The sequence below is a fragment of the Mastigoproctus giganteus genome, chromosome 9 (genome assembly GCF_048544385.1).
Source record: "Mastigoproctus giganteus isolate SK-2022 chromosome 9, ASM4854438v1, whole genome shotgun sequence".
NCBI classification, from domain to species: domain Eukaryota; kingdom Metazoa; phylum Arthropoda; class Arachnida; order Uropygi; family Thelyphonidae; genus Mastigoproctus; species Mastigoproctus giganteus.
In genome coordinates this window covers 101,936,417-101,958,801 of record NC_143583.1, presented here as the reverse complement: position 1 = coordinate 101,958,801, position 22,385 = coordinate 101,936,417, and the positions used below count along the sequence as shown (strand labels likewise).

Genomic DNA, 22,385 nt, shown 5'->3' with positions numbered 1-22,385 from the left:
AGACTGTGCCAACAACTACCAAAAAAAAAAAGTTGTTTTAAAATGGAAAAACGAGTTCCTGATTTAAAAACAGCAGGAAATGTGGAGAAAAACACCCTAGGTATATGAACCTAGGAGGACAGTGGGCCGAGAAAGCAGTGGCATCTGCCAGTCACTGCTTTGTTCGTGTCCATTTGTCAAAATATGGGAGTCACAACTTGTTAATCACTATTTTCCAGCTGTTTTGCTTGCTGCCATGTTGGAGGGTGTACACTGTTCTGGAGTTTTACTGTGATATTTATTCGACCTTGAGAATGCCGTGCACTACAAATGCACAGGTAAATAGTTACGTAGGTCATAATATTAGATAGATATTGACTGATTAGATATTGACCAGTGCGTTTCGACAGGTGTCTTTTACATAGAAAAGATTTGACTTACTCCGTATACCTCTACATTTTATGTAGAAAAGCGTGGGCGAGCAAAGTGAGCAAGGGGCAAAGCCCCCTAGTTATTATTAATATTATTATTATATACAGTAAGACCCCTGTGTCCGCGGGGGATGCGTTCCAAAACCTATTGTGGATGGCTGAAACTGCGGATATAAGCGAACACCTGCTGACCCCATATTAACATGATTTTCTTGTACATACATATGTATAATAAAATTTAATTGATAAATTAAACACACAGTAAGATATTACTAACATTAAATACGGTAATAATAAAGTACAGCAGACTCTCGATTTACCGGGACACTTCAAGACTCCAAATTAAAAAAAAAAAAAAAAAAAATGAAATCAACCAGAAGTCATAAAATTCAAGTAATAACTAGAATAGGTATAAATAGATATTTTGCAAGTTGTAAATAATCGACAAGAACCGGTGTTATAAGTTGTCATTGGGAGATTAGTGTACCTTGAATGGGTTGAGCACGCTGAATTCTGATGGGATCCTTCCACTTGTTCAGATTACGAACCTAAGGGGGCATAAATTCAAATTAAGAAAAGACAGATGTAGAATGGATGTGCGGAAATTTGCCTTTAGCCAGCGGGTGGTTAATTGCTGGAACAAACTTCCATCTGTCGTTGTGGAAGTTGATAGGTTGAATAAATTTAAGGAGGAACTGGACAGGCATTTGGAGAGAATGGGGTGATTTTTTTTTTTTTTTTTTTTGTTGGCTGATGCTGCATAAGCTCATACATTTGCTTTCTTGCATCACATGCCACTACTATACTACTACCTATTATCTTGCAACCCCTGCTCAAAACAAAAAAAAAAAAAAAAAAAAAAAAAAGGAGACCAAATGTTTAGTTTGTTTTAGTGCGTTGCGTCAATTGTTGTGTTCCATTGCACCGGAAAAGGACAAATTTTGTTTTGTTATTTATTTCAGGGATGTCAGAATTTTTTTGTTTAGGAATCGCGAAAGTGATGTGCAAACGCAAGAGTTGTGCTTTAAAATTAAACAAAAACTTGAAATTATTCAAAAGTTTGAAAACGGTGCATCTGTTAAATCTCTAAAGAACCATTATAATGTTGGTGACCAAACCATATGCGACAAAGGGAAGCTATTCGATTTAAAATCGACATCGTAAAAAATAAAGGGAAGCATCGTATTGGACATGCATATAGTATGTGTTAAGTTTTTTTGTTTTTTTTTTTCCGTGGGTAACTGAATCAGTGGATATGGGGGCACAACTGTATACACCTAATTCTGTTTTTGCACGAACTTTTTTTACACGAATTTGATTTAACACGAATTCAAAATAAATATTTCATTCTCTTTTTACGCGAGTCATTTTGATTTAACACGATTTCTATGAATTTTTTTTGCCTAAATTCTAAGAATTTTTTTTTTTTTATTTGTGGCATATTAGTATCATTTCTATATTACACGCACCAATAGATTAGTGTGATTATCAGCTATTTATTAGTGTGATAGATTAGCTAGTGTGTGCGTTTTGAAATGGGGGCTTTTGTTTACCAATGTGTACGTCTAGGTATCTATGAATCATCAACGTTTTTATTGAATTTTGGTGCACATCTACGGTATTCGTGCATTGTATCTTCGAAAGACATTTAGTAGTAAGTTCTATTTCAAAGTGAAAGAATCTTTAGTGAAATTTGTGCACATATAAATTTATTAATTTTGCCGATAGTCAATAAATTGTAACTTTACAAATTTTTCATACTTTTTTTATTAATTATAACTGCGATATTTTTCGGTAGCCCTTATATAATGTCGAATAATTCGCCTATTACCAAAATGAAAAGGAAAGCGATTTCTTTGGAACTTAAAATTCAAATTTTAGATCGTCTTGCAACTGGACATGGCCTACGTCTGTAAGAAAGCATTTTGGTGTACATGAAGCTACCGTAAGAACTATTAAGAAAAATGAAGCTGCAATTAGGAAGTCGGTATGTTCTGGAACAAAAGTAAGTGTTAATTCATCATCATATACAAGAGATATTGTCAAGGAAAAAATGGAAAAGGCTCTGGTAATATGGATAGAAGATCAGTCACAAAAAAGAGTACCAGTAGATGGAAATGCCATCAAGCAAACAACACTAAGAATTTACAGACAGATTAAAGAAAAGGAGCCAAGCACTTCATCTCAGTTAAACAGAAAGTATGAATTTTCTGCGAGTACAGGTTGGATGATAGGGTTTCTTAAAAGGAATGCTCTTCCTAATATAAAAATTAAAGGTGAAACTGCATCTGCAGATGAATCGGCCACTAAAGTATTCCCGCAGGAACTTGCAAAAATTATTGAAGATGGAGGATACACTCCTGACCAAGTGTGGAATGCAGATGAAACTGGTTTCTTCTGGAAACGAATGCCGAACAGAACGTATGTAGCCAAATCGCAGAAAACTGCTGGTGGTTTTAAGGTAGCTAAGGATCGTGTGACCTTGTTATTTTCCTCCAACACTTCAGGAGATCGTATGTTGAAACCACTGCTGGTAAATCGAGCCCTAAACCCACGTTCAATGAAAGGTGTAGATATCAATAAACTGCCTGTTCACTGGATGTCAAACAAGAAAGCCTGGGTGACCACTGCTCTCTTTACAGAATGGTTCAACAAATGTTTCGCCCCAGAAGTCAGATGTTATATGAATTTGAAAGGTCTCGAATTTAAAGTTCTTCTGATTTCTTGACAATGCACCCGGCCATCCTGTCTTGGAACACCCAAACGTACAAATTTTATTTCTGCCACCTAATACTACATCTTTGATACAACCGCTAGACCAAGGTATAATTGCGACAATTAAAACATACTACGTAAAACAAACATTCCAACACGTTTTGGACAAACTGAATGATGAAACACTAACAGTCATTAATGTGTGGAAGAAATTCTCAATTATGGATTGTATCAATCAAGTTGGATTAGCGTTAACTGAATTAAAACCAGCAACTTTAAATGCGTGTTGGAAAGCAGTTTGGCCACAATGTGTAAAAAGCAAAGATCCCATCATCCCTAATGCGACCGAATTTCCCAACATCATTACAATGGCACACAAAATTGGTGGAGAAGGATTCGATGATCTATCGTTTGAAGATATTGATGAATTGTTAGCCGACAAAGCCCTAAGCGAAGATGAAATATTAGAGGTTGTCCTTGGGACCCCTTATCCCACAGAACGTAGTGATAATGAAGAAAATGATCCTGTTCTAAATGCAGATTTAATAAAAGAAGGTCTGGAACTGGCCAGAAAATTAGGTAATCATTTTGTCAAACATGACCCTAATGAAGAACGCGCTGGGAAGTTTCAACGTGAACTGAAGTTGTTGACAGCCTCTTACAGAGAATTATATAACGGCCTAACCAAAACACGAACACAACGATTAATAACTGAATTCGTTCGTAAAAACCGGTGAAACATCAGCACCAGAGGAGACTCGTGCTGATTTTGCTCAAGAGATCACAGAAAGAATTTCATAATAGAGGAAGAAGACCATGTCCACAACATTTCTAGTGATATTCCAGTCGTACGCAAATGTATGCGCCGTTTATTATCAGAAAGTGAAAATAAATAAAATCTTGTTATGTGTAAAACATTTTTTTTGTTCATGAAGAATTTTTTTCATTTAATATGCATACAAATTTACTTTAATACATTTTCATTACATATTATTACATGTGTATTTTGTTGAAATAAAATAATAAGCTTAAAACAAATATTTTTATGTGTTTTTTTTTTTAATTATTTTTACTGATTTTTTAGATCCGGAACCAATCGTCTTTCCTTCCATAAATACAATGTCTTTTTTTACACGATTTTTTTTTACACGTATTTTTCAGGAACATATCTATCGTGTAAAAACAAAATTAGGTGTATATATATTTTTTTACTTTGGTTGCTGACAGTTGGTCAACCGTTGCTGGTAAAACAATCTCAAAATGTTTGTACTAACTTTATATATTTAGTGATTGTGATATATTTTTCTTAACTGAATGTAATAATTCTTTAAGATATGCAGTGCTATCATTATGCTTATAATTGTGACATTGTATTGACATTTTCTATAACTAGGATATAATTTCTTATTTTAGTTATATTGTTTTATGTTATATCAATGCTTGGGATAAATCTGTTTCAGGTTTCAGTACTACTTCCCAAATATAGGTGCTCGGATTAAAGTAAAACTTTTTGGACATGCTAATTTCAGAGAAACAAAAAAAAAAAAAAAGTAATAATAACAATAATGGATTATAATAATACAGTTTTTCTTGCCTTTACTTTACATTTGTGTATACCTGCAGGGTAATTGGCTTATGTATTGACAAGTTGTGTCACGCTAAGCTTCTGCTGTTCACAAAATCAAAATTAGTGTGTGTATGCTTCATGTAGTCTTACAGTCGCATGCATATGAGACTGCAAGGGTGACAGCTATTGCATTTAGTCTTCCAAAAAATTAAATATTGTGTTTTGCACATTTACTGTATTACTTTAAGATAGCAGAGTGTCACATACAAGTTATATATGTAATAGTGAATGCTAGTCAGCAGTAGTGAGGCTGTTGATTCACTATCACTTTTTATTAAATTAAAAAGGCTCCTGAACATATTATGCAGAAAAGTGAGGTCATGTCTAAGAAGATAAAAAAAAAAAAAAAAAAAAAGAAAGATATCATTTCAGCAAACATTGCTGAAATTATTGTACATGCCTCATGACCTGAAAAATGGAAAAAGCATTGAACATTTGGATGGACTAGCCACAAAAAAAAAAAAAAAAAAAAAAATTGCATTTTGGTATGCATCTCATCTGCAACCATGCCAAACTAATTTATAAGACTTTTGCTGAAAGTTCAGGGATAGATCCTGACAAATTTTAAGCTGGCAAGGGAAGCATTACAGCCTGCATAATGTAATTTTGGTACCATCAACCACTTCATTATTATCAGATCATGAAGTAGCTTCAAGATAGCCAGAGGAACTCAAGAAAATTTTTCAAGAAAAAGGCTATAAATCTTTAATGCTAACAAGATACTATTTATTTTGGAAACACGTGCTTAATTAATATTCTTTTCAAAGGAGAAGAAAACTGCCCAGCACTTTAAAGCAGCAATGGACAGGCTAATCTTTTTTTTTTTTTTTTTTTTTTTTGCCAGTGTTTCAAGAAGTGACTTCATGGTCAAACCCATGCTTTTCTACTGATCCCCAAAACCCAGTTGCTCCTGGGGGGGGATAAGAATCATCTTCCTCTTTTTTTTGTGGCCCAGTAGGAAAGCCTGGGTAATTGCTATTGTTTTTTTGAACTAGTTTTATAATTACTTAATTACTTTGTTTATAAAATAAAATAGTATCTGAAATGCAAAAATATGAATTGCAAGGTGTTGCTATTCTTGACAATGTTATGTCAAGATTACCAGCATTATTTCCAACTCTTCATCACTCCTTTGGCCCATAGGATCAGGGTGTAATCAAAGTGCTATTGAGGAGATAAAATTCAAATCAGACTCTTGTGTATGCAGAACTAGTCTGCATAATGTACTTTTGACCATATTGTAGACTTAATTGAAAATATCTCTGAGCTTCCATTAAAATAAGTGTGGAAAGGATATACCATCACACATGCATTGACTATCAGAAAGCAATCAGTGAATGAGCTCCAAAACTATCCACCTTTAATTCAGCTTGGGAAAGGAGGAATGTGAAGGGAGGTCACGAATGATTTCAGGGATTTCCCTGTGGTTGATTGTAGATTGGCTGAATTCTTTTATCTGTCAGATGTTTGCATGGTGAAGAATTTGACAGTGAGGTCAAATGAAGTTGCTGATCTTCTAGATTCTTATTCTCAGGAGCTAATGGAAGAAGACCTACAAAAGCAAATTTCTATCATTATACACTGGCGATGGTGAAGTAGAATGAGACGGAGGAGCATGGGACTAAAAATGAAGATAATTGTAGCAAATGTGAACATATTAATGGCCATTGCTTCAAACCTGATCAGTAATGGTATGGAAATTGATATCTTCATGGAATGAAGCATGGCCTACAAAAAAGTTCATGGATTTCTTTCAAGGATTCTTTATCATTATTTTTGGACCTCTTGTCTTGACACTATTGTCATTATGCATGACTGTAATAAGGCATAAAGATAACTTTTGAATGGCAAAAACTCTAGTATTCTATTTATTTATGGCGCCTCCGTAGCCAGGTGGGCCGGAGCAGCAGTGCGTAGCACATGCTTCTTGATTAGACTGGGGTTCGAGCCTGTGAGCCACCAAATACGGAGGATGCAGAAAGGTCAGGGAATGACCACTGCATATCCCTGGAGCAATATGGCCTTAGTTGCTAATGCTCCTAAAAACCAAATAACAACAACAACAAGTATTCTATTTATGATTTTTTTTAAAAATCTTTTATTGTAATATTAATTTAAATAAAAGAAAAAGAAATTCAGCAATTAAAAGTATATCCAGACCACTGTTTGTTGCTTTTTCTTTAGGTAAAAAAATTGGTATATGTGTACCTGGTACGTTATGCAGAAGAACAGCAGGATTTAGCACTCTTGTCCATAAGCACATTTCAGAGAGCTTTAAAGGTAAGGCTGTGTTCTGTTATCAGAGTGGGTTGTGGTGGAAAACCTGATTTAGCTGTTTGTTCTTAATGAGATAAGTGGAATATATTCCATTTTCTGACTTACTTTTCCTGTATGTCTAGTTTTTAAACAAGTTATAAGAATATTATTATTATTTTTTTTTAATTAGCATGTAACTAAATTTTCTTTTCTTCATTATTTCTGCAGTTAAATATCATGAAGTTATGATGTAACTTCATTAATATAATAATGGTCTGCATAAAATTCTTGTCAGTCTCTTTTCACAAAAATTGGTATACCCAGGTTATTTAGGTATCGGTCAGCACCTGTTATTATTTAAGCAGTCTGGTTTTTCAGTAGAAATAACTCAGCATCATGAGGTTAAAGATCCACGATATTATGTTTATATTTGTTTCTTTTCTCTTACATTGTTAAGGGCCTGGTTACATTGGCTGCTGTTTGTGACATGTATTGTGAACCTTGTACAGTTTTAGCAAGGAATGTTTGATCAAACTCATGCATATGTCTTCCTCTCTGACAGTGTAGTGGTTCAAATCTTATTGTTGACTGGAGGAATTCTTAAAGGTCTTTCCAGTCAGGTGTGGCTATCTGAGGAGGAGGGGGGGGGATAAGATTTACCTGTGAATTATTCTAGATTTTTCAGTTCCTACCATACAGCATATTAGTCCATATACTGTACTTGTATGGTCTAAAATACTGGAATACCACATAACTAATAACAGTATGTTAATGATCTCTGCTCCGCATTTTTTTTTTTTGTCTCTGTCATTCTGTCCAGGGAAGCTTTATTCCCTCCTTTTCACAGCAAAGAGACTTGAGCTTACGCTCACTCTATAAATTAAATTGCTATCTGTGAGTTTACCTAAAATTACAGATTTTTTTATTGAATAGCATTGCCAAAGAGGCAGAACTACTATTTAATTAAAAATGGAGGCATTACTCTGAGATTTTCTGATCTCTTCACAGTCCTCAGTTAGCTAGCGTCTTTGGGTTGAAGTGGTGAATGACGTATTGAATGCAAACTATCAGCCAAGCAGTGTGTGGGAGAAAAACCTTCTGATTAAATACATTATAAAAGTTATGAGTATATTCTAACCCTAGTCCTGGGCTGAGTTGATCTATTGCAGCAAATTAATGAAAGTTAGCGGTTTTATTTCTGTGTAGGAGTTGAGATAATGTGTTAATAAATATTACTCTGCATTCTGTTTTTCTTCATTCTGTTTCCTCAGATGGAATGACATGAAATGTTTGCCTCCACTGACAGTGACACACTTGGGCTTAAGCTCACTTATTAGGTTGGTTTATTATCCATGAATCAACCTAAAATTACAATTTTTATTTTTAATTTGAATATCATCACCAAAGAGGTGAAACTGCTTTTAATTTAACAGCAAGATACTCCTATTACAGCCTATTTCAAGATCCTGTGTCTTATCAGATGACAGGCAGCCCAGTTAGTAATAATACATGGATTTCATTGCTAATTTTGTATTTCCTTTAAATCTTGCTGGTGACCTCTGAGAAAGGTATTACGATTGGTAGTATGCAACAATACAGTTTGTGTGTATGTTTTGTAAAATAATTACCCATCATACTTATTACTATTTAGTATATGTGTACTCCATAGTCTCACTTGGTTATTTCAAAATAATTGATATTTTTTTCAGGTATGCTATCCCAATCCCGCCTAAAACTTCCTAACTGATTTCACAAATATACATGGTCTTCCATACCTACTTGTCTGCCAGTCTCCACTTACTTTTTCTGACACATTTTCAATTATCAGTTGCTTCAAGCATCTGAATTGTTCTAATTATATATTTACTGTATAATTCCTCTCATTTTAAAGGTGCAATTTGTGCATATGTTCTTTCAGATATTCTTTATTAGAGATTTTCTAATCTCTTTCTCTCTTCCCCCCATCCCTGCTGGTTAATCTTTTCACTCCATTCTGTCAAAGTCATCTGCTGCCTCTATTGTCATAAGTCTGCAAATTACTTAATTTTATTTTGGTGGTTTTAATGTTCACAACTCCAGCTGGCATTAGTTGATTAAAAACCTGAGGCTTTTACAATTACTAGTAAATTTACACAAGATGTTCACTTACCTACTAGAATACCAGAGAGTTTCCCCTCCCCCCCACACACACACAGTTAGTTAGTGGCTCTCTCTCTCTCTCTCTCATGGTCAGTCTCAGCCTCATGTCCTTCAGCATTACAAGAATGCAAAATAAGTTGATCTCTGAGAGTTCTCTTCCTTTGTCCATGGTTGGCTTAGTGTTTTACTATAATCCTAATGTTCTCTCAGGGAAATTATTCTTGTAAGAATGAAATTCTTTATTCCTCATTCCATCTTGAGATCTTGTCCTTTATCTAAACCTTGGATTGGTTAAAGGATAAGATCTCAGGATATGCTGAAGCTGTTCAAGGTAAGAATACAGCATATTGCAATTAGCTTGTATCCAAATCTCTAGCTTAGATTTCGGTCTACATAAAACACAATTGGGATCTTCACTGCTGTGCTACAAAATTACTAAACCGTTCCAGTGCTATTCCTTTTGACTCTATACACTGAAGTTCTTGATTATTGAAATGTTGTTTGTCTCTAGATAAGTTATTATGCCTTTTAAATCCCTCTCCTTGTAGAGATGAAGAACGATAACTTGTTGACCATGTTCCTGTTAACTGGTCGCTGTTGGTCAGCACCTTTGAAATCAGTTCTTTTTTAAATCTTGCAGTGTGTTTTATTTCAAGTATATCACTTTACTTTGATTTATTATTTCAGCCATTTCATTATGTTTTATTAAATTCATTAATTTATTTTCCCCTTAAATTGTTTTTTCATGACAATTGTACTTAGAATATCTTATTTACTTTAATTATTTTAACTATTATGCATGTTGGGAGCATAGCCAGTATGATCAGACTGCTATAACTGTTAATATTAACTAACTCTTATTGAAATACCACATATATGAGTGTTTATTATTTAATTTGAATTGTAGACCAGAGATAGCATGCCTTTTCCAGCCTGTGCACCAAATTTGACAATTTTTGGGTGCCATGGATTTTTCACCCAGTGCTACGTTAATCATTCTTATGCAGGTTTTGTAGTGTATTCTTATTGGGAAACTTCAGTTTTCCACACCATTTTTGGCTCATAGCATAAGTTATTTTAAATATTAAACCATTATCCCCCCCTCACATAAATATCCCCCCCATATAAATGTGTTAGTGGTATTACTTTGACATTGGTTTCCATTTATCTTCCGCCTAAACATCAGTATACTATTCAGGAACTTGAAGATCTTGTTATGCAGTTACCATCACCGTTTTGTTTACTAGGAGACTTTAATGCACATCACCCATTATGGGGTTCCCCCACCTCAGACAGATGAGGTAAGCTTATCGAAACGTTGATCGATAGGCAGAATTTAACATTACTGAATACTGGGTCTCCTACATATGTGCATCTCCCTACTGGCTCAACATCTGCTATAGACCTTTCCATATGTTCCCCAATACTCTTTCCAAGTATAGATTGGATACCTCTGAGTGATCCTTATAGTAGCGACCATTATCCATTAATCTGCAAAATTCAAACATCCTGTTCATACCCAACAGAAAAGTCCAATTAAATGGAAATTTTCAAAGGCTGACTGGGCAAAATACAGATCGCACATCTCATTTGACAACGATATCATTCAGACCGATTCCATCAATAGTGTTACTGAGCACATCATGACTCAAATCCTGGCAGCTGCATCAGTCACCATACCTCAATATCAAGCAAGAAATAGACGAAAAATAAATTACTGGTGGAATGAAGATTGCAATAATGCAAAAAAAGAGAAAAACAAAGCATGGAATCTTTTCCGCAAAAATCCTACCACCCTCAATTTTATTAACTATAAACGGCTCAGAGCTAAAGCTCGCTACATCAGACGCAAAGCAAAAAAAGAAACTTGGATTAAATTCGCCTCATCAGTTAATAAAAATACCGATATCAGATTAATCTGGAGAAAAATAAAATGTTTAAACAATAAATTTCCACCTCTATCCACCCCACTACTAAACTGGAATGGACAAGAACTCTCTAATCCCACAGATATATCAAATGCACTGGGAATTGTATTTTCTCTGTTGTCTTCTTGTAATGCTTATGATCAATCATTCCAAAAACGTAAAACAGTTTCAGAGAGATCCAAACTGAATTACACTGACAATTCTGCTTTATCTTATAATCAGCCATTTACCATGTTCGAGCTACAGCAAGTTCTTACCAACTCAAGAAACAGTGCTGCTGGCCCTGATGGGTTATATTATGTAATGCTTCGAAATCTGGACCAAAGATCACTCATTTCGCTGCTCATATTTTATAATCGAATTTTTTCTGAACATACCTTTCCCAGTTCCTGGAGTCATTCTTATGTAATACCGATTGCAAAACCCGGTAAAGATCATTCGGTTCCTCAAAATTACAGACCGATATCACTCACCAGCTGCCTCAGCAAAACTCTTGAGAAAATGATACATCGCCGTCTCACCTGGTTCCTCGAGTCTCAAAACTTGATAAGTAACAAACAATTTGGATTCCGGAAAAACCGATCTTCATTGGATCTTATGATCAAAGCCGAGACAAATATCAGAAATGCTTTCATCAAAAAGGAACATCTCGTCATGGTCTGTCTTGACGTTGAGAAAGCCTTTGACACTACGTGGCATTTGGGAATCTTAAAGGATCTACATGCTCTTGGCCTGAGAGGTAATTTATCATATTTTATCCAAAATTTTCTTCAGCGGAGATCCTTTCAAGTTCGTTATCAGGGAACCATCTCTAAAATCTTTATCCAAGAAGAAGGAATTCCACAAGGATCTGTTCTCAGCGCTACCTTGTTTGCAATGAGAATGAACTCATTCCGAAAACTGTGGAATCATACCTATTCGCAGATGATCTCTCGATTTCCTGTCATTCCCAAAACATGCATTACATTGAACGTCAACTTCAAATATCAATGAATCGCATCCTGACATGGATGACACAAAATGGTTATAGACTATCCAGCCAGAAATCTACTGCCATACACTTCTGCTCCAGACGAAATATGCATCCTGAACCTGAGCTACACTTGAATAACCATCCTCTTCCCATAGCTAACTTCGTCTACTAGGATTGTTCTTTGACAATAAGTTAAATTTCCAAAAGCACATTGAACATCTCCGCACTACTTGTCAAAAAAAACTGAACATACTAAGAGTCTTATCAGCCACAACATGGGGAGCAGATCGCCAAAGCCTGCTACATTTATATAGATCCATAATCAGATCTCGACTGGACTACGGTGCCCCTGTCTTTGATTCTGCTAGGGAGAGCGCTTTATCTCGCCTCAATCCTATTCAACATTCAGCTCTCAGAACAGCACTAGGTGCGTTCAGAACATCTCCAGTGCAAAGTTTGTATGTTGAAGCTCATGAACCTCCCCTAAATATCAGGAGAAAGATGCTGCTGCTGAATTATGCAACCAAGATCCAAAGCCAGATGACCCATCCTAATTGGGCAATACTCTACAATCCACAGTTTATGACCTTCTATAGAAACACACCACAGACAGTTCGGCCTGCTGGTATTAGGTTAAAACAGCTAGCAGAAGATTGGGATATACACTTCAATAAAATCTTACAAGATCCTATAGATCCTGATCCTCCATGGTCTGTCATCATGCCATCTTGCGACAATTATTTCTACCAGTGGGGTAAACACTCTCTATCAGATATTAACATCCAACAGCTCCACATAGCGCATACTCAACGTTATCCTGACTTCGCTAAAATTTATACAGATGGATCGAAGTCTGAGAGTGGATCAGGCGCAACAGTAGTACTCCCTCATACTATCATTTCTCTATCTCTCCCAACAGAGTGCAGTAGTTACACGACTGAATTATATGCCATAAAGCTTGCTATAGAAAGTATTTTCCATATGTCAATTCAAAAGAGCTTAATTTACACAGACTCGCAGAGTTCCTTATTAGCCTTGCAAAATAACTCCCCATCTACTCACCCTCTATTAAAGCTCATTAGAACAGAGTTGATACGTCTGAGAGAGCGCCAACAAAAGGTTATTTTCTGCTGGATTTTCTGCTGGCCATACTGGAATACCAGGAAATGAAATTGCGGATGATGCTGCCAAACGTCGATCGAGAGCAGCCCCAACAAATTCCTTAGTACCGTTCACAGATTATAAAATGAAGATCCGAAGTATATGTAAAGGTTGATGGACTCTACAATGGCAATCACAAATTCATAATAAACTTTTTCAAATTAAACCTGTACCAAAATTATGGGCTTCTAGCCTCATTGCAAACAGACAAGAAGAAGTAATCCTAACCAGAGCCAGAATCGGTCATACTCATTTAACTCATTTGTTCCTCCTGTCAGGGAATGACCCTCCTCAGTGTAATCATTGTCATACACCACTTACAGTCAAACACATACTTATAGAATGTACTCTGTATCATAATGCTTGACTAGTGTCATTCAGTTCTCTAGCAAGCTTAAAGGTACCTTTGTCACTTAGCCATATCATAGGCGAAAAATCAAACATCGCAGAATTCTTCTCCTTCCTAAAACAAATAGGACTATATAGCCATTTCTAATTGCTTCTACATGAACCAAACAGGCAGTATGAACCACTTTTCTAAGTGCAATATGGCCTAAGTAGCCATTGCACTTAAAACCCCATAAACAACAACAACAACTCCCACCTATGTGTCTTGCACTTTCCTTGCTCCAACTCACCTGGGGGGTAGCCTTCTGCTCTGCCTACCCCTGCTTCCAACTCGCTCCGTTCCTCTAACTTTGCCTCTCTCCTATCTCACTTTGCAGGTGGGGAGAGAGCCCATCAGGTGTTCCTTCTATCTTCCTGGCCCTACTCCTCGTGCTGGTAGATATGCTGAAAGGCTCTTTCCATGATGATCGAGCCTCCCATTCGAACAACACAAACAACAACACGCTACTCACACATAACCCACACTATCCACACTGACTGGCTTTGCAATGCTGTACATCAGAGTACTTAATGTGGATTTGTGGGGAACCACAGGAACTGCTTGACACACTATGTCCACTATGTGTTATCCTAGTAAACAACTTACAGTAATTGCATACTCTTGATTCCTGTGATCGTGGGGAGTATGAACAGAAAATTTATATAATTTATTTATGAGATTAGAATCCAATGCACCTGTATCTTATAAATTCAAAAGTGAAGCTAAAACAAAGGTTGTCATTTTGCTTTCAGTATTGTTTCAGTAGTCTCAAGCATGTAACTGTTCTACCCTGCATGGTTATGCATTTTTAGTTTCAATATTTTTAGTAGAACAATAACACTTGTAGAAGTTCTTTTTACTCCTTCAGCATGTGTTATTGTTTTGTTTTTTGTCGTTCAGATGAGTGAAAAGAGAAAAAGTGAGAATGCCTCTGGATCTGGTGGAGAGAAAAAGAAACGTCTATGCATCAAGTGGTAATTTTCATCTTTTTGTAGTATTATTTGAGAACAACCATGGCTTAGATTATTGCTGCTGCTGCTGACAGGAAGGAAGCAACATCTCTTATGCAGTTTTTTAAGTGGGAATAACATTCCTCATGGCAGTGAGAAACATTGTTGCAAGCTGGAAAGATATTGATATCAAGCAATCTGCTGTGAAGGGTTGTTGGAGAAAATGTTGTCTGCAGTTTGTCCATGACTATGAAGATTTTCAAAAAATGCAAGACAATGTCACAAAGAAAATTTTAGGCATAGCAAAATGCCTTAATCTAGAAGCGAATATTAAAGATATGAATGTATTGCTGGTATATCATAAAGAAGACCTCACAACCAGTTTTTTCATTGAGTTTCAGGCATAAATGCCAATTATAGAAAGGAATGACAGTGAAGATGATGATGGAATCTCCATTACTCCTTCAAAGAGCCTGAACCTCAGTGTTGAAGAGAAATCATGATAAAGGTAGAAGAGACAGTAGAAGCCATAGAGGATTTTGGTCCCAATGTTGAAAGAAGCAGTAATTTTGTCAGAAGCCATCATTATGTTACTGTTTGCTATAAGATTTTTAATGATGAAAAGAAGGCAATTCATCAGCTTTCTTTGAATAAAGATTTCAAACAGGATTAGTTTATCAAATTATATACAGTAATTTTATTTACTCACATTTCGTTTTACAAAAATTAAAATTTGTTCACAAATCTTTGGGAATGCATCTTGGAAAGTTACATGCGTTTATATGAGAATGTAATGTTTGGCTAACATATGGTTTTTCCAAGAAAACATTGAGTGTGTTATTGAGCTTTAGGTGTGTTTGAATTTATTTGCAAATTAATTTTTATCATTTTCAGTAGATTTCAATAGAAAAGTGCATTTTTATATACTTTTATTTATTTTTAATAAACTGTTAAATTTTTGGTAGGATCCAAATCAGTTGATTCGTGCTAGTGCACTACGAGTACTCTCTAGTATCCGTGTAACTGTCATTGTGCCTATTATGATGCTTGCAATTAAGGATGCAGTTAATGATATGTCTCCTTATGTTCGTAAAACAGCTGCTCATGCCATACCCAAGTTATATAGGTTTGTGGTTTATATTTATTATTATTACAGTTAAATTACTTCAGACATGTTTGCATAAGAGGTAAGTTGTTTAAATTTTTTGATCCTGTCAAGGCATATTATCTTTAAGGCATGTTATTTTTGCTGTGTACAAGTTTCATTTATGACAGAGCCCCGTCAATTTCCCGTTTAGGTAAAAGACACAATCCTATTCTAATGAAGAGATTCATGCTTTCATTGTTATGAAGAACCTTGAAAATGTATTCTTGTTATTAAATCCACTTAGAAAGAAAATATTTCATTATTAGCACTGCTCTTTGGGGGACTGTGTTAAGCAGAAAAATGATTGGTAATATTTGTGATATCACATCAACTATAACCATACATATGTATAGAAGATAAAATAACAATAAGCTGAATTTGAGATAATTCATAAAAGCATACATAACAGGATAAAATCCTTGTATCAATATCTGCTTGGTGACGTTGGTCACCAAATATCTGTGTCTTGAAGATACACCGATGAGCCAAAACATTATGACCACCTACTTAATACGATGTTGGTCCCCCACGTGCAGCCAAAACAGCTCGTACCCAGCGAGGCATGAATGCTACAAGATTTCTAAATGTGTCTTGTGTTATCTCGTACCAACACATAACCAGCAGATCCTTTAACTCCTGTAAGGTCCGTGGTTGAGACGCCACAGATTGGAGTGGCTGTTCCAACACAAACCACAGATGCTCGATGCGATTGATGTCTGGGGAATTTGGGGGCCAGGGCAATACCTGGAAGTCTTCCTCATGTTCTGCGAACCAGTCTCAAACAGTCCGGGCAGTGTAGCATGGCGCATTATCCTGCTGAAAGATGGCACCGCCAGAGGGGAAGACCGTCGCCATGAAAGGGTGTACCTGGTCAGCAATGATGTTTAGGTAAGTGGTAGACGTCAGAGTGCCCGGTATATGGATGACTGGACCCAGGGTATCCTATCAGAACATTGCCCAAAGCATGACACTGCCACCATCGGCTTGTTTTTGTCCCACGGTGCATCCAGGTGCCATCACTTCCCCAAGTAAACGATGCACACGTACCCAGCCATCCACATCGTGCAACAGGAAACATGATTCATCGGACCAGACAACCTTCTTCCAATCACTCAAGGTCCAGTTTCGATTCTCGCGTGCTCATTGTAGGCGCTGTTGCTGGTGAACCATGGTTAGCATGGACACTCAGAGAGGCTTGCAGCTAAGCAACTCCATTTTCAGCAGGGTTCAATGTACTGTGTGTTGTGACAAGTTACTCCCGTCACCAGCATTCCACTTACTGGCAAGTTGCACCACAGTCACTCTTCTGTTGCCATATACTATCCAGGAGAGCCTTCGCTCACTTTGAGCATCGGTGAGCCGTGATTGTCCAACACCTCGCCCCTGGACCACTTTCAGTAGGTACTAATCACGGCTGACCGTGAGCACCCCACCAGCTGTGCCATTTCAGGTATGCTCTGACCCAGTCGTCTGGCCATTAAAATTCGGCCTTTGTCAAACTCACTTAAGTCCGGTGCCTTTCCCATCTGAAGAACAAGAGCAACACTGATAAACGGAGCTCAGTATCACATGTTTTTTATACCATGTCCCGACCCGTGCACGCATCATATTCACTTGCAGTTGCTTCATTTTGCATAACGATTCGCTGGTCATAATGTTTTGGCTCATTGGTGTACATGTCACACAGATATTTCTATTTACCCAAAGTTTTACAGGAGAAAATATTCAGTAATGCTGCCTTTCATTGTGCATCAGGCCTCATCATGTCAAGATGCACTTTCTTGGTAATTTATCTTGCATGTGGTGACATTACAGCCTGTTTTAGTAATGGCAAATTATACAAGGAAGCAAGCTTATACAGCATCAGCAAGGAAAAGAAAAAAAAAATATATCAAACCACTCTCCTTCACAACACCAGATAGTAGTTCACTACAACAGTCAGTAACCCTGGCTGAAAGAAAATTCTCATACACTTATCCTGTAGCCACCCTCCCTCAATTAAAATCAGTCTCTTTGTGTGCCTCTTCCAAGAAAGCAAGAATGTCAACAGCACACAGTTCACTGAATCCATTTAAAGCCTTAAACACTTTTAGAATCAGACCTCCTCAAGTGCCTATTTTCTAAGCTCTGCAATTCTCAGAAATGAAGTCCTCTTTGCAAGGCTATCCCTTTGTGTCCCAGACCAATCTGGTTGCTCCTCTCTGCACCCATTCCAAGATATAAATGTTCCAAAGTGAGGCCTCAACACCTGCATGCAGTACTAAAGGTGCAGCCCAACCACTACATCACATAATGGGATAATCACCTCTTTGTCCCTGCTGGCAAAATTCCTGCACATCATTGACAAAACCAAACTCCACCAGCCATCCCAGCAGCCCATCTGCACTGCTCAGAAAACCTCTGTTGGACTTCACAGTCTGCTAAATCTTTCTGTCCACCACCGTGAGTATGACACCACTCAACTATTATGCCATTGAGACCACCACTGTCCAAAAGCAGCACATTACGCTTATCAGTGCTAAACCTCTGCTGCCATTTCCCAGCTCATCTGTCCAATTTCTTTAGGCCTGTTGTTACAGCATGTGTGGTTCCTGTCATTAATCAGCCTGACCGCCATAAGCAGAAGAGGTAGAATTCTTACTTGAAGTGCTTCTATTGTGTCATGTATTAGCATGAATATCAGTAGGGAAGATTGCAAGGACCAATGGAGGGGTCCACATGAAACTACCAATTATATGGGATATGTAAAAATGTTGACTGTCAGGTGTTAACTGGCATGCTGTGCTGTACACCATTTCCTTTATATGTTCCCGAAGAAGTCCATTTTATTAAGGTCAGAAGATCATGGTGACCATGATACAGGACAACCACAACTAGTTCAACTAATGTAAACAGGTGGCAAGGTAGGCATATGGTGTCCTATGAATGATGTATTTGACTTCTTTGCAAGTACTGAGAAGGATGTCACTATTCCTTTATATAAGACTATGGTGAGAATATTTTATTCAGGTCTTCAGGTAGCATCTGAAAAAAAAGAAAACTTCTAGAAATAGTTCAAAGCAGGATGACTTGAGCGTGACTAGATAAGAAGCATTAAATGTTGGTATGAGGAAGATTGTAGGAGGTGTTCTGCAAAAGCTTGAAAACTATATGTGGGTGGGTTGCTTGAGATATATAAATCCCTGAAGAAATCAATGAAATGAACAAGGGTGGTATGTTGCCACTGGAAGATGACACAAATATAGAATCTTAAGAAGTAACAAGACTGGATTTCATAAAATTTATCTTTGGGCAGCATGTTGTAGATAATTGAAATAAATTACCTTCCAAGCTGACTGAGGCAGAGTGTTTGGCAGTGTTCAGTGCAGCAGTGAATGGATACTACCTGTATTAGGAATAATGTAAGTGAATAGGTATGTTTTATTTTTTCTGGCAGATGCAGAATAAGTGCTTATTCTGCATCAGCTATAACCGTACTCCGATAGGTGGAAACACTTATCAGAGTGGAGTGATCTACTAAGTTCATATGTTATACCTTAGAATCTCACATAACCCATCCTGCAATCAAGGGAGTCATGGCTACAAAACTTAACTACTCAGGCCTCCTCATTCCCTTCTTTTTTTCTCTCCTCTTCCCTTCCCCATTTTTTTTCTCATGCTCCTTTTTTTAATTATACTCTTTCCATTTCATGTGTTGAGGATGGTATACTATTCTGATGGTAGTATTTCTATCTTACATGATTCCTGTATACTTATAAGCTGTGCGAGACATCACCAATGAGTTGACAATGAAGTATGCAGCTCCAGAAGCTCTTGTGTTTTTATTTGTTTTCATCTGGTATTTTATTTTATTTACATTTTATGATTTATATATGCATGAAGGTTTTTGTGTGTAAATAGACATTTTATAAATATATAACATTCTTACTGATGCCAACCAAACAGAAAAATGACACTGGAAAAGTAATTTAAACTAGTGTGTCTCTACTTACTGACACATATTTTAATGACTAAAGGCTGATTTAAGGAAATAAATAAAGTCTACTCTGTATAAAGTACTAAAGATAAAGGATAGAAGAAATTTTCAAACATGAAAACTAAAATGTTGGTGGGGCAGATGTCTCCTTTACCAACTTTAACTAGTTATCACAATAAAAATGATGGAGCATCAATAATAGAATCCTCTCTTCTGCCACCTCCTCATGTATTTCATTTCTATTTTGTATAAAATGCACTCCTTCCATTGGTATTTTATTATGCATTGATCTGAATTTATTTCAGAATATGATAGCTTTACGTTAGCAAAGGAGATATGGACATTTTAGAGTTTTTCAAAAGTAAAATTTTTTCCAGTCATCCTTTAGACTTTAGTACTTCATAATATATAAGCAGACTTGATTTATTTATTTTCTTAATCAGCTTTAGCTGTTAAACTCTGTCCTCTGTATAGAGACATACTGTCTTAGTCGACTTTTCCAGTCATTTCTCCTTTTGGTCGGCAAAAACATGTGCTGATTTCATTCCTGATCTCAACAAGGACCTTTTTGGTTTATAGATGTTTTTTGTGTATTAAAATTTAGCATTTTTATATTTCTCTGTTCAGTTGGTGTATGTAATTCATTGAACAACAGCACCACAAATATTCAGTTTGTGACAGCTCTCAGATCCTATCTTATTGAAAGAAAAATTATAATTCCTCAGAGCGGTTTTTTAATTTCAGAATACACATACAAGTACGGTTAATATATAAATATAAAGAGCTTTTGGCTGAGTGGACAGCCTTCTTCAGTTAGAAAATATATTAAAATGGCAGTTGGAATGGAGATGTTAGAAAATATATTAAAATGGCAGTTGGAATGGAGATGTGCACTGCCAAGATGGTGCGTGAGGCACGTGGCTAATTGTTTGAGGTTGAAGTTTGTGGCTGTGACGTATGGTGGTGACGTGGCCAGCGTTTGTCTATGGACAGAATTATTGCTTCTGTGATGGGGTTAACTTGACAACCACTGTTCCTGTTCAAAGAGGTATCCGAGCATTTTATGTTTAACGATTCCAACCAGGTGCGCCTTTAGGTAATGGTGGGACCTGTCCACAACCACGACATCGTGGTGTGGGTCAACGTCATGGTGGGTTGTCCAGACATGCTCGGCGATAGCTGAGTGTTCCACATCTGCCAAACGGATCGCCCTTTTATGTTCTGAGAGACGTTTCTCGAGCCGACGTCCAGTCTCTCCAAAGTAGCAGCTAGTGCAGTCACGGCAAGAGATGCGATAGATCAAACCACTCTGCAGAAGGGTGGGGACAGGTGTTTTCACGTTGGAAATGAGAGAACGCAGTTTCTTGCCTGGGAGTTGGATGCACTTTATCCCATGTGATTTTAGGATTCTACCGATCTGTTGTGACAGATTGGGGTAGTATGGGATAAATGCCCTCGTGGATGACTCGCCACTGTTGGCGTTGCTGTTGGTCATCACGTTGTCGCGTGCCTGTAGCTCACACCTGTCAAGGATGTCGATGGGATAGCCACACCTCGCAAGGTCCACTTTGACCCTGGTGATCTCTGTGCGTCTTTCACCTGCGGAGCTAGAGTGTGTCCAGGCGCGAGTTAGCAAGGTTCGGGCAGTGGTGAGGAGGTGACCCCGTGCATGTGCTGACCGGAAGTTGGTAAATTGGCCAGCACACATAGGTTTACGATAAACTGTCGTCTTCAAGCATGTGTCTTTGCGCCGGACGAGGGTATCTAGGTATGGTATGGTGTTGGACTCCAGCTGCGTATATTTTTCTTGCCAGCTTATTTCTGCTAGGCATTACTTGAAAACTCCAGGTATCATTCACTTTCTTATTATACTTTCGGTTTCTTTTTCGGTTCATTTCTTCGTATGTTTCGATTTACATATTACGCCTGTCTTTTCCTTACATTACAAGCATTTGGTGTTAGCTCCCTTTTATACTAATGCTTACATCAGCCAGAGCCCTTACTATAAGGTTGGGCTTCACAACCCCAGCTAGCTTAGTGTTATTTAATAACTTTGTCTTTGCTTTTTATCTTTCTGCTTTCTATTTCTACCATTCTTCCCGTTCATAAAACTATTAGTGTATATGAGGGTGATATGAACGTTCCTACTATCCTACTTCTATTGCTATTTTTCGTCTTTATTTATTTAAATACTCCTTTTTCACTTCCCTATCCTCAATTTAATACATCACCCTATACCATGTGCCTGTTCCAAATTATTGAATTATAATTAAATTCCAATCTACACAAAATTACAACTTTTAAATCCTACACAAAACTCTGCATATTTATGTTAATCATTTTTTATTCTAACTTGATCCTTATTTTTACCTTAAAAAATGACACTGCATTGGGACTACCTTGTCCATACTGTATTAGAAAGTGCTAATTACTTTTTTGTTGCTTTTTGTCCTTTCACCTTTCTTCTACTACTATGGACAAGTATAGAAATGCAGTTCCTGATACATGGTCAGGTGTAGTCTCCTGGTGAAATTACCCAATCATGTATTTACTTCAGCTGACAGATTCTGCACATTTGCCTTACCTATATTCAACCTTTATCCAAATGTTTTCCCCCCACATCTGATGACAGTTGTACCACTTTTTATTTTTGTTTTATTTGTATTTTACTGTACTAATTTTACTTTACAGTTAGTTCACCCACCTTCTATTGGC

At 36.9% G+C, this 22,385-nt stretch overlaps 1 protein-coding gene across 3 annotated transcripts in view; it reads left to right on the top strand.

The window, feature by feature from the left end:
* rb (adaptor related protein complex 3 subunit ruby) overlaps positions 1-22,385 on the top strand; it is a 445,832-nt gene that overhangs the window by 49,447 nt on the left and 374,000 nt on the right. For all 3 annotated transcript variants that reach the window (XM_090381955.1, XM_090381954.1, XM_090381953.1), the window contains exons 4-5: positions 6,937-7,032; positions 15,513-15,673. In XM_090381955.1, the coding sequence (XP_090238081.1) occupies positions 6,937-7,032; positions 15,513-15,673 (257 nt within the window). The remainder of the gene's footprint in view (positions 1-6,936; positions 7,033-15,512; positions 15,674-22,385) is intronic.